The following is a 13,654-nucleotide window of genomic DNA, read 5'->3' on the forward strand; positions in this document are numbered from 1 at the left end:
TAAGTTGTAACCGAATTCTTGTTTCATTCTCGTCACATCATTAAATCGTGTAGGTGATAGACATCATTCCTTAAAACTCGCATAATAAAATTGCGTGTAAAACGAACATCCGCAACATTATTATATCCACATAAACGAAATAACATTTTTGGTTAAAGAGAGCTAGCGCAAGTAACTTTAAAGAATATTATCGCATTTTGAAAGCGAAACATGTCGTTAACATTCCATCTGGGTATCGACTGTATCGTTATCACGGTGCCTATACCACGTGACTTTTTAAGATCTGTGTGGGGACTAAAATGTCAACAAAAGCGCGACGAAGGTAAGATTTTTATGGATATTTTTTTTTTATATGTCACCATTTTCAATGGGATAAAGTGGAGAGCCCGCTCATTCATGAGAGCTTTCTTTAGGTATCATGATTTTATAAAACAAATAAGTATTTTTTCAGTAAAGTGCAACCGCGCGTTTGAACGGTAAGAAAAAGGTAGGATCAGTGTGGGGACATTATTTTATTTTGACACAGAAACATCACTTCTGGTGAAATAAAGCAATAAACTTAATGGGCGGAGCTTACACTATATCATTTTGCATTCATTTTCAGTTTTCTGTTATTTATTTACGAGACAAAATTCAAGGTAAATATTCTTACAGTAATATGATCTGTGTGGTATACGTTTTTAGAAGGATCTGTGTGGTATACTGTTTACAAGTTTTTCAGTTCTATTCAGTTGCTTAAAAAAATGCTTGTCAACAATGTATTTAAAACTGGATTTTTAAATGCGATAGCAAGTAAAACACATAATGGCTATACACTACGCTTGCACCGCTTGTTGAACTAATACATAATTATGATATACAGGCATGCTATACAATCCCCATCATAAAATTAAAATCTTACGCTGGAGCATCTTAAATTGATGACAATGCCATGCATACCTTAAATAGGTGTACACTTTATGTTATTGTATTAAATTCCATTTTTATTTTGGCACCAAACACTACTGTCACGTGAAGTAATGTATTCTATATATTATTTTAGATATTATATTTGCTTTAAGGTATGGCCCAATGCTCCGAATGCGGAAAAATGTTGAAGACCAGAGCTGGATTATTGCGCCACATTAGGAGATACGCTAACTCTGGAAACTATTACTGCTGTGGGAAAGCATTTCAGGTAAGATGAAATACCTTAAAATAGTTACATTTTTATACAGTTATACTAACAAACAGATGAACGGATTTTCGTGAAACAGTACAAATATACAATATATCTCATCTCTCAGGTTATCATACATTTTGAAATATCTCAATAATCGTCAAATCGTTGGTAATTAAAAAAAAAATAACGAACGCGGGTCTTCTGATACTAACATTTTTCAAATAGCGAGTTTACGCATTGAAATGTCACGTGATTAAAATAGCTTTTTTTCTTCTTACGATGCCTTCAATCTTAGAAGGCTTCAAAGAACGAAGGACCCCACGATGTGTGTACAGTGCGGCAGGAGCTTTTCGGACAAGTACCTACCTACCCGTGGCTCGAGAGAAAAGTGCAAAAAAGAGGGATAGTCGAACTGTTACCAGTGTGGGTTGGCAGTTAGGAGTGAGATTGACCTCAAAGAGCACGACAAGCCCCACATGCCTGACAAGTATTACATATATGAGGAGTGTTTCAAACGTACAGTCGCAAAAAAAACCTCTCTCGACACGTGAGCACTTCACATAAATCCGTGAATACTGATTAACAATCATAATAGTTTACAGTTTGTCTGTGTAACTTGAATATCGTTTTACGTTATTTTATTCGTTATTTTATTTTAACTCTCCTTTACAATATTTTTTTAAGTTATCCGAATTTGTGTGTTTCTTTTGAAATTATTGTCAAATAATTGTGCAATAAGTTGGATTTACGTTATTCATTAATGAATCGCATCTGTGATTTGTATTATCTAATCTGTGATTCTTTATTAACTATAACTTGATTAAAGTTGTGCGATGTTTTTTCGTTGATTTCAATTTTAAATACCGCTGTCTGAAGATAGTTTGATAATCATAAGCAGCCAGGGTTTCTAAAAAGTAGTGATTTTCACGATTGCTATACATTATTAACTGCCTGCTTATACTTATTCTAGGCCGTGGTAATTGACAATAAACAATGTAGGCGATGAGGTTGAGTATACAATTCAATACTCCTTAATTTATTTGAAATACGTCTTGACATTCTTCACAGCTGCATCCCACCACAACACAAGAGGAGAATCATACATATATAATCATTTAATATAATAGTTATTCATTTACTTTTTATATTCTCTTCAAAATAATTAACACTAAATAAAAGCATACACTTGTTACACTGAATACAATGTCATAATTTATAACATGACATTATACAAACACATGGCGCATGATTGTAAATATCTATACTATGTAATAAACTAATGCAACAATATTAATTCCATAAATGAAAATAACACACACAAACACACACATATATAATATATATATATGTTTCTACAATGACCATTATTTTGTTTTTAGTAAATCGTGCCGGTTATTTTCAACTTTAAATAACAACAAAATAGAAAATAATGTCGAAAATGTATGATTTGTTTGGTCGTTTAAAGTTTCTTCACAATGATGCAAGGCACTTTGAAATCCATGATAAACCAATACGTCTGGTGGATTCAGTTTTATCAGTTTTTATTTCACATTTGATTTTAAAACATACATATTACTCAGGAAAGAACATGCCTTTGCTTTTTGTCAACCTGTGTAATATTTGACACAATCTCTATTGCAGAATTTGTGTTCGAATTAAATTTTCAATTGTGTTCGTCTATCCCCATTCTTATTGTTGGCAACAGTTTCTGTCAGGCTATCGTTTCGTCTCGCCCGCACCCAACTTACTCCTAGTGTCCCCTTCTGTATAACATATCTGTCTCGTGAAACAGTTTCCTCTTTTTTCTTCCCTTATCCCTTTCCGCTCACTAGTGTCAAATATGTGATTACTGAAAAGAATCATTTTTTAATGATAATAATAGATCTACTACTACTACTATTACTTCTTCTTCTACTACTACTACTACTACTACTACTACTACTACTACTACTACTACTACTACTACTACTACTACTACATGTAATACTACTACTACTACTACTACTACTACTACTACTACTACATGTACTACTACTACTACTACTACTACTACTACTCCTACTACTACTACTACTACTACTACTTCTATAACTAATAGTAGTAGTAGAAGTAGTAATAGTAGTAGTAGTAATTGTTGTATTGAAATTATTGAAATTAAATATAAAAAAAATATTTTGTCGTCATTATTTCAATTTATCCGTGAATTGTAGAAACACGGATACCACACAGATCCTTCTAAACACGTATACCACCCAGATCATATTACTGTAAGAATATTTTTCTTGAATTGTGTTTCGTAAACATATTACATAAACCTGAAAATGAATGCAAAATAATATAGTGTAAGCTCCGCCCATACCGTTTATTGATTAATTGCACCAGAGGTGATGTTTTTGTATCAAAATAAAATAATGCCCCCACACTAATCCTACCTTTTTCTAACCCTTCAAACGCGCGATTGCACTTTACTGAAAAAATACTTATTTGTTTAAAAAAATCATGATACCTATAGAAAGCTATCATGAATGAGCGGGCTCTCCACTTTATCCCATTGAAAATGGTGACATATTAAAAAAATATCCATAAAAATCTTACCTTCGTCGCGCTTTTGTTGACATTTTAGTCCCCACACAGATCTTAAAAAGTCACGTGGTATAGGCACCGTGGTTATTGACTTATATCGTCGACATAAAAGGATACTCAGGTATCTACGCAAAGAAAAATAGCTCTAAATATGTATTTTAAAAACGTTTGGTTAATTGAAAATGCACCATAAACTAGCAATGATTTGACGATCAACATTCACATTTCAATTTACATTCACATAACTTTCCTCGTCAACAAATGAAAACATTCAAAGTTACAACAAACAAAGCGGACGAATATTAAAAATCGGAGCATAGCCGTAGAAAAAAACAACAACACAATATGACATAACGAATATTCAATTCATCTCTTGTGTTTTATATAAGTTTCTTCATTTTATTTCGTGTTTGACAAAATTTGGATACCATTTTCTTTTTTGCTAAGGATACGTGAGACTTATGTTAGTAAGTTTAAACAAGGAGGTATTTATCGACATTGTCTAGGGTAGTTTTAAATCAATTTCGAAACAATCAAATACGAAACAGCTCAATAAAGATTAAACAGTTATTTGGATGTAAAGAAGAAAAATATAAAGAATTTAGATTAAGAACGTAAGAACGTTCACGTACATGTATAAGATTATAAGATCTCATAAACAAACAACCTCAATATGAACGTGTAATTCCGAAACGAACGTTATGAAGATAAAACTCAACAAACAATAAACATGAATGAGAAAGTGCAGGATTCTGGATTGAAAAACTGGATTAAAGCATGTCTAGGCTTAAGGTATGTCAGGGACGGAATATGTCCTTTCATGGAAAAGAACTGCAATGACTTGTATTTAATCAATGAGACGTACACTAAACGGTTGTGTCAATTGACTACCTTTTCGTGCGCCAACTGTTCAATTAAGACGTTGAGACAAAGTCATTCAGGAAATCAATGTCCAACAAAGGGGAAGTCTGTTAACATTAAATGTGGTTGCCAATCACCTGCGAAAACACAAATATGCCTAAATAAAGGTTTGTGTGGTGTTTTGTACGACCAAATTCTGAACCTACATGTAAACAACGCGCCACGATGGGACAATTCAGAATGCTCAAAATGGTATAAGAACGGCTGGGAACAAATGAAATGTTTTATTGATATACCCGGATATACTCACAAAGAACACATTTCGCAAGCAGATATAACTGCATTTGTGCACATATGCCAAAACAACATCAAGCTGAAGAACATGTTACGGACAGAAATTGATAAACTTATACAGGTACATGTATTCACATTTTTAAGCTTACCTAAGCACAACTTGCTCATGGTTAGCTTTTGTGATCGCCTTTGTTGTTCGTGCGTCGTCCGTCGGGCGTCATGTGGCGTAAACATTTACCTTGTTAACAGTCTGGAGGCCAAATTTATTGTCCAATCTTCATGAAACTTGATCAGAACATGTGTCCCAATGATATCAGAGACTTCACCCTTGATGCCTTCCGCGTTGACTGTTGACAAACAGGCTTAGTTGGTATCTGCCGCATTTCAGTTGCTTACAGAGATAAGTAGGGCTCTTAACCAATTTCAAACAGATTTTATATACCATTTGAGAGTAACCTTGCATTTTTGGTATTGCCAATATAACAGAGTGTGAATTAGAAGTGTTGTAAATATATATCTTAACCCTTTACCATTTACATACGTACTAGAGTTGCGACACCTTAAGGGTTTCGCGTGATGGAATGAGTGGAGAGATCAAATCAAATTGAAAATCGATTATTTCTAAAAAAAATTGGTACGAAAAAATATGTGGGTACGAAAAAAACAAATTTGGGTACGAAAACAAATTTGAGTATGAAATAATAGGGTACGAACAAAATAAGGATACGAAAAACTATTTGGGTAGTTTTGGAATCGCTGTCACCCCGCTCGCTTTTTGAAATCCGCGCGCAGGCCGGGAACCTCGATCTTTAAATATCAATAACAGTCAACAAACACTACGGGCGCCAGATTTGATTTTTGAATCGGTGATTTTTTTTTTGGAAACCACCATGGCAGACCAAATCCAGTTAAACAATTGGTAAGGAATGATCCATGTGTATGTAATTTACAACATATTTTGTTGATTACCCCCATTAAGTGAGTGAAACAATAGTTACAGGAATTTATCACATCGTCTGTGGAGGTCTCTATAGGCTTTAGGCATACACGCATGTACATGACTGTTATTGATATTAAAAGATCGAGGTTCCCGGCCTGCTTGCGGATTTCAATAAGCGAGCGGGGTGACAGCGATTTAATTATGCATAATGATGCACTTCCGTTGCTTCAGAAAATGGCGAGTGATTTACCTTGTCAATTTCTATGTACATAGTCGAACTTTTTTTAAGCAGACGTTTTGTCGGAAGATTTTTATTGATTTAGTATGTGTTTGCATTATAATAAACTACGGGTAACTAAAAACAAAATAATAATAATAATAAAAAATAAATATAAACATTGACATCGAGCGCCTATGGTTTGAATTGCCATTTTATAATTGAACGCAGGTTTAATGTGAATTTACAACACGTCCGCCATTTACAATGTCAGAGGTCAAGCCGTAGCAAATTAATTCTACTCGGATAATTTATATCTAATCGAGGAAATGTGTTTTCTTAATGTTTATGTGTAGTATTATGACTTGAGAGTATAAAAAAACAACGCCCGGGGTAGACCTCTGTTCCCTCGATTATAGACCGAGTTTCAAATACTGAAACATTTATTTTGATTAGGAGCAAAAGGGGGATTTATTACCATGGAACTCGAGATGTTAACTGATTGACACATGGGTGATATATTCCATGCGTAAAAATGACGCACGGCAGAAAAAAGGGTTGCGTCAAAAACAAGTCATTTTTAATTAGCTCGCGTCAAAACGCAGGATTCTGCGTCGATTGAAATCCCTAGTCCAATATTTGTTTTGAAGTTAAATATTCATACCGATGTTGATGAAGATAAGACAAACAATGTGACTTCTGTGGTGTAAACATGCTTTTTGTTTATTTGATATATTAACCAATGTTTTTAGCTCAAATAACCCAGTGTCAAACTTGGTTGAGATTTAATTGATACAAATGTTCTGACCAAACTTTATTAGGATTTGCGAATAAATTAAAGAAAGCGAAACAGTTTTTCAAATTCAGCCAAGACATCATAAGAACAAATGACCTGACCAAGTTTCTTGAAGGATACACAGTAAATGTGATTTCTAGAGTGGTAACAAGATTTTACTATAGCCATTGGCCCATACAAGGAAAACTGCTATGCCCTCAACGGCCATGGTTTTAAACTGACAGAACATTTTTAACTATACCCATAATTAGTAAAACCTTATCAAACATTAGTAATTTGAATAACTATAGATGTATTAAACACCCCAAAAAAATAATGAATGTAAAATCAAACCCCGTTGTTGTTTACTTTTCAACCTCAGTTTGTGAGAAATAAATGGGTTTCTAAATTTTATCGCATGGAAATGGTATATACAATAATAATAATTCAACTCATCATAAAAATTCCAGTGCACAAATATACTTACAGAGTATTCTGTCATATCTATTACCTGTCAATAATACCCGAAAGGGGAATTAGACAGTACAGTCTTGGCCAAACATGGTCGGACCGACGGACATGTCCTGTAAAATAGTGTAAGGTCAGGCATGTTTGTCAAATTTACGAGACCGATTGTCCGGTAAAAAAACAAAACGAATTCATAGGTTTGTATAGGTTTGTTTATGGCTCTTAAAAACGTTTTCTGAGGTGCAAAAATAGCAATAGCGTCTTTATACACGTGCTTTTCCATACCAACGCTCTTTCTGCTGACGGAATTTTCCGAGGGCACCTGATTGGTCTATTTATGTGCATCTTACGAATGTGGGTCAGGACGGTCCAAATCCATGACGGCCTAGTCGCTTAACAAGATAATCATAAATCTGAATATTACAATTTAAATGATGCAGATATCAATTTGTGTGGTTTTAATAGCAATAGTAATGTATAATAATGATCATTGTCATTCAAACCGTTATTATCTTGGCTATCAATGTCCATGCGTGAAACAGGCCGGTTGTCATTTATCGAGGCCGTTGTCGGTTAAGGCTGTATTGACCAGACTCATACCTGACATGCGCGCTAAGCGTAGCTTAGTAAAACAAGTATCAGCTACTTTTGTTTTGGAAATTGTTCTTAAGATATTACAAAGAAGCGATTTCTGTTTATATTAACTGTTAACATGCGACTGCGTTCAGCATTTAAAAAACAATAATTTTTTAACTAAACAAGACTAGTACCATGTATGGCGTGTATTATTATTTAACGTCAGATACAAATGTGTGACCTTAAAATTAATAGCTATTCAATAATTTTATCATTTTATATCATAAACACTAGGGCTGTCACGATTCACCGGTATATCGCGGTGCATGTCGTGAAAAAAATCGCACCGCGGTATGGCGTTGACGCACCGGTTTTTTTAATATTATTATATTAGCACATATATAAATACATTACATAATTATTTTGATATAGATATCGTTTTGAAAAATGTAGAAGCGATTCAAAAGGGCTAAATAAATAATCCGTTAATATCCAGGTCAAGCAAGCGCTTCCACTGGTAGATGTTTAACTTTCACGTTTAAAATACGGCCATGTATGGGTCCGTACCTTTTTTGGAATTAGGGACAGATTTCCTTTGCAAATAAGTTCATAATTATCCAAAAGATGTTTATTCTATTTCTTATTTTCTTTCTTTAGTATATCGATCGTTCAAAGCATGGCACTTCCGAATCATGTTATCTAAAGATTCTGAATAAGTCGAGGAAGAGTCAGAACGCTATGGATTTTCAATACTGGGCCCGCTGACTCCGCATTTTGAACATGCCCTTGAAGCGTTCGATTTACACAGATCGTAGTCACAGCTATTGTAAACAACATGGCGGGCATTTTAGAAAAAGACGCGAACAATAACAATGACTACTTCTATCAAGTTTATTACAGTTTCTTTTACAGTTTCTAGTCATACTATGATACCAGTGTTTTCTGATTATTGAGTTTAATAAAGTTTGTAAAGCTTGTTATTCTGCTGTTTTCTTCACAGATTCATATTCTGTAAAATATCGCGGTACGTACCGCGATACAGTGTTGCTGTACCACGATATACCGCGGTACGCTCACGGCGTATCGTGACAGCCCTAATAAACACCCTGATCCCAGCAATGAAACCAAGTTATTTTACTATTATATTCTTTAGCCAGTAGGCCCTATAAAAAAAGAGGAGGTCCTGTATTTTTTCCCATTTTAAAGGACCTACTGTCCAGTAAATATTTGCCTAGTTTGGATTTGACTGAGTATATATAGATACATGTAGATAGAAAAACCACACGCTGAACATATTATAGGCTTTTGTATTGCTGATATTTAATTTCTTCTTTGCATATTCAATTGATAAAAAAACCTCAACTGGATGTCTATTCTTAGTTTGCTGTCTTATTGTACCCTCAAATTATAAATGTTTCTTCAATAATTGAATTTTCAGAAACCTCATTCTTTAAAAGAATTTTTCAAAGTTATTTGGTTAAAGCCACACACTTTGAAATGAAATACATGTTAATCAATACATAAAGATGCAATTTGAAAGTGTGCAAAATTGTCATTAAATCTATAGCCTAGTTAGGAAGTCATTAATTATTTTTTTAATTTAAAAACCGTAAGTTGGATTTCTATTTACGTATACTCATATTTCGACCAACGCGATTATTTTTTAGTTTTAAAGCGCAAAATAGACGGATTTCTAACTTGTAACCACCAGATATATTCTAAATGGCATAGATAAAATTAAATCTATAGCATAGTTAGAAAGTAATACATGTATATTATTGTTCAAACGGTACCGCTTTTAAACCAAAAGTAGGATTTGTAGACGTACAAGTCTATATCGACAAACGCGATTATTTTTAAGTTTTAAAGCGGAAAAAAGACGGATTTCTACCTTGTTATCACCAGATATATTCTAAATGGCAAAGATAAAAATATGTTTCTTATTTATACTTAAATTTACTATGCCATGCAGTTAATTTTAAGGTGTGTGGCTTTAAGTCATATACAAAGTTGAGCAAATATAATCATTTTTCTAAAAATAAATCATCCTCCGAAGCCCTCACTGAGATTCAAACTCAGACCTCTTTCCTCTGTGAAGGAAAGTATTCTATCTTGAAATACAAGGGCATGTAAGAGGAAAGTTAGCTATTTTAAATCTTTCAACAAATAGATTTGAACAATATTTATATGTTATTAAAATATGCCAACATCCCGTAAGTTTATTTTTCACATGACCTTTGAAACAGAACAGACATCTCTGAATCTGCAATACATTAAAATCTTAAGTGTTAACAAGGTAAATGTTGACGACGAACAACAGACGACAGACAAAAGGCGATCACAAAATCCAGAGTTGAAAAGAATTTACGATGCACGAGATACGTATTTCATTCTTTACAAGAGCGAAGGAGTCATAAAAAAACTAAATTTATTATTAACAACACGCCTACCTCAATTTAAACTTAAATCCAATGCTTTAAACAATTCAGTTACAATGATATGAACTTCCATTTTCTCTTCTTCCTTCCCTTTCTCAAAATTTATTTAAAACCACACTATTTTTTAATTATAAAAGTATAAAATGCTAACCATTTTGACCTAAAACACAATATAGGAAACCGTACATCCAACTTGTCGTCATTAAAGTCCAGAGTTTACATGAAAGTATGTTACACAAGATATGTATTTCATACTATACAGAAGCAAAGGAGTCATAAAAAAACTAAATTTAGTATTAACGACACGCTTACATGTACATCAATTTTAACTTTAATCCTTTGCTAAATCAATAAAGTTACAAAAATATGAACCTCCAATTCTGGTCATCCTTGTCTTTCTCAAAATTTATTAAAAACCACACTATTCAAAAAAAAACTTGTGTATCAAATGCTTACCATTCTTACCTAAAACATGATTAAGGAAACCGAAATCTTGATGCAGCGAGTTATTTTATTCTTATGGAAGATTAAATTATGCATGACAAAAATACAATCGGAAATGTTTTTTACAATCTTTTGATGCTTTAAAAAATATTTTATGTTAAATAAATTATCACGTCTGACTTGTCTTCATTAAAATCCAGAGTTTGAATAAAATTACGTTACACGAGATACGCATTTCATACCATATAAGAGCAAAGGAGACATAAAAAACTTAATTTAGTTTAAGCGACACGCTTACCTAAATTCAAACTTTTATCCAATTTTTAAAACAATAAAGTTGCAAGATACAGTAACATGCATGCACTTCCATTTTCTGTTGTTTTTTTGCGTTCCATTTCTCAAAATTTATTTACAACCACACTAATTCTTATTAACATTTGTATCAAATGCTTACCATAACAAAGCCGTAATCCTGTCGCTGTGAGTTATTTTATTCCTATGAAAATTTAAATTATGCATGACAAACACAAAATCCAAAATAATTTTGGATTCTTTCGATGCTTTAAAACATATTTAACTGCACGACCGACTTGTAGTCATTAAAATCCAGAGTTTAAATTAAAATACGCCACACGAGATATAGTTGTATTCCATATCAATTCATGTGTGCTGAAGAAAGGGGCAATTATACAGTAGGCTTACAATGCTCAAACCAAAAGGTTCCAAATTGTTGCAAACAAATAAATTAAACATTCACATAAAGGGCATATCACTTCCTCAAATGGTCAAAAGTGGGTGGGATAATTTAAACTAAACATTTCATATATAAGCATTCTATATTAATTTTGGAACAATATGTACAAATAAAATAACATATATTTCAGTGATACATGCATCATTTGTACATAAATCTTTCCCAAATAGTCAATAATGACATTTTTTCACCTCATAAACCACTTTCTTCTTGGGAGTTGTAAGTCCTTATTTTCTTCTTGTATTCATATATCCACTGACAGCAGCTGGAACCTGTACCACTGTAGAAGATTATGTTAGAGTATTATTAAATATAACTCACTAGAAACACTTAAAAAAGTCTCCTTTATAAAGTCATTTTTTAAGAACAAAAGGTAAACAAATGGAGTCAAAAAATAGTTCTCTTGAAAAAGTATGGTGGGCCAGAAATGACAAATTATTAAAAAGAAAAGATATATACAGAAATGTGGAAAGCATTCCAATAAATTCCCTTTATAATGATTTTGTGTATACTAATAATAGTTTTATGTTTCCCACATAATACTGGGGGACATATTGTTTTTGCCATGTCTTTTTTTTTCAAACAAACTTTAAAATTGGCCATAACTTTTGCAATATTGAATATAGCAACTTGCTATTTGGCATGCATGTGTATTTAATGACACTGCACATTTTGATTGGTAAAACTTCAAGGTCAAGGTCATCATTCAAGGTCAAAAGTAAAATATATTGGGGGACATAGAGTTTCACAAACACATCTTGATTTTTGTTTTTTACACTGTTTTCAACATGTTTCAATAAATGTTACATTACAGCAATATAAACCTATTACATTATCTCTTAGTTACAGATTTTACTAAATTTTGTATTAAATTGTACATGCACTGAATGTATTAATTTTGTTATTCTACCATTTTGCCTTCACACTACATATACACTAATTGTAATACATGTGCACTTAAAGAACATTGTAATTTATTTATATAGGGTTAACAGCACATTACTAGTATTTAAGTCATAATGAAATGCAAATTGATGATGAAATAATACCCCACATGATTAAGCATTGTAAGATACAATTAAGGTTGCTTCAGTGATGCCACAAATCCAACTTTGTCATACAAGGATTAAAATAGATATGTGTTTGTCAGATATACAATGTCCACTAATGCGTCCTGTTTAACCCATATTTTTGACCTTTTAGCTTGAAGGATGACCTTGACCTAGACATTTCACCAATCAAAATGTGCAAATCCATTAAATACATATGCATTCCAAATATCAAGTTGCTATCTTCAATATTGCAAAAGTTATGGCCAATGTTAGTTTTCAGACGGACGGACATTTCAACTGCTATATGACACCCTACCGGGGGCATACAAATTGTTCATACAAAGATTTAAATCCCTGCAGATAGAGACCATGTCACGTCAAGTGCCTTGAACACTTAAAATAAATATTGACAAAAAGGAAAAATTGCTTTTTGAAATTATTTATACTTTTATTCCATTGGTTACATGTAAGTATTGGATTGAAGCAACACTGGAGACGTTCAAATTCATCCAATATTGACTTCGTTCAATGTTTCTTCAAACCATTGAGATGGCACCATCCATATATGCTATTATTGTTTTATGTCATTTCATTTAATTTTGAGAAATAGCACATTTCTGAAAGTTGCATGCCAATTAACATATTAATTATTGATATATCAATTTACCTAATGACAAATAAATATACCTTTTTCGCAATGTTTTCTTGTTTATATATCAACGAACTTCAATGAGCCTTCATCCAAATCCCGTTGAAGCCCATCCACCTCATATGGGCTGTCTTTTCCTTTATACAGGACTTCATGTACCGCTTGTGGATCACCGTCTTTTCCTAAACAAATGCATTAAGTATTTCAATCCTTTTCCAAATACAAAAAGCAACCGGAAGAACCTTAAGGATAGGTATTTGGAAGACAATTACACAAAATCAGCATTTGCAAATTCTTATTTTCTTATGGCTTTATATTTTACATAAAATTAATTCCTACTTGAGACAATTTTGCAGCTTGATAACCTTCAATAAATTATATAAAATTGCAAAATAGCCAATTATGAGAAAAAAAGAAAATGCGCATCATGAGTATTTAAAA

At 32.7% G+C, this 13,654-nt stretch overlaps 1 protein-coding gene and 1 long non-coding RNA gene across 2 annotated transcripts in view; both read left to right on the top strand.

Annotated features, from left to right (window-relative positions):
- The first annotated feature begins 251 nt into the window (after positions 1 to 251).
- On the top strand, positions 252 to 1,734 carry LOC127847270 (uncharacterized). Its single transcript, XR_008033892.1, has 3 exons — positions 252 to 322; positions 1,062 to 1,177; positions 1,458 to 1,734. It is a non-coding gene; the product is annotated as an uncharacterized LOC127847270 (long non-coding RNA).
- A 3,071-nt stretch (positions 1,735 to 4,805) lies between these two features.
- LOC127847266 (uncharacterized) overlaps positions 4,806 to 13,654 on the top strand; it is an 89,944-nt gene continuing 81,095 nt past the window's right edge. Inside the window, exon 1 of the mRNA XM_052379063.1 lies at positions 4,806 to 5,021. Coding sequence (XP_052235023.1) covers positions 4,881 to 5,021 — 141 coding nt within the window. The 5' untranslated portion in view covers positions 4,806 to 4,880. The remainder of the gene's footprint in view (positions 5,022 to 13,654) is intronic.

Source organism: Dreissena polymorpha, chromosome 10 (assembly GCF_020536995.1).
Source record: "Dreissena polymorpha isolate Duluth1 chromosome 10, UMN_Dpol_1.0, whole genome shotgun sequence".
Classification (NCBI taxonomy): Eukaryota; Metazoa; Mollusca; class Bivalvia; order Myida; family Dreissenidae; genus Dreissena; species Dreissena polymorpha.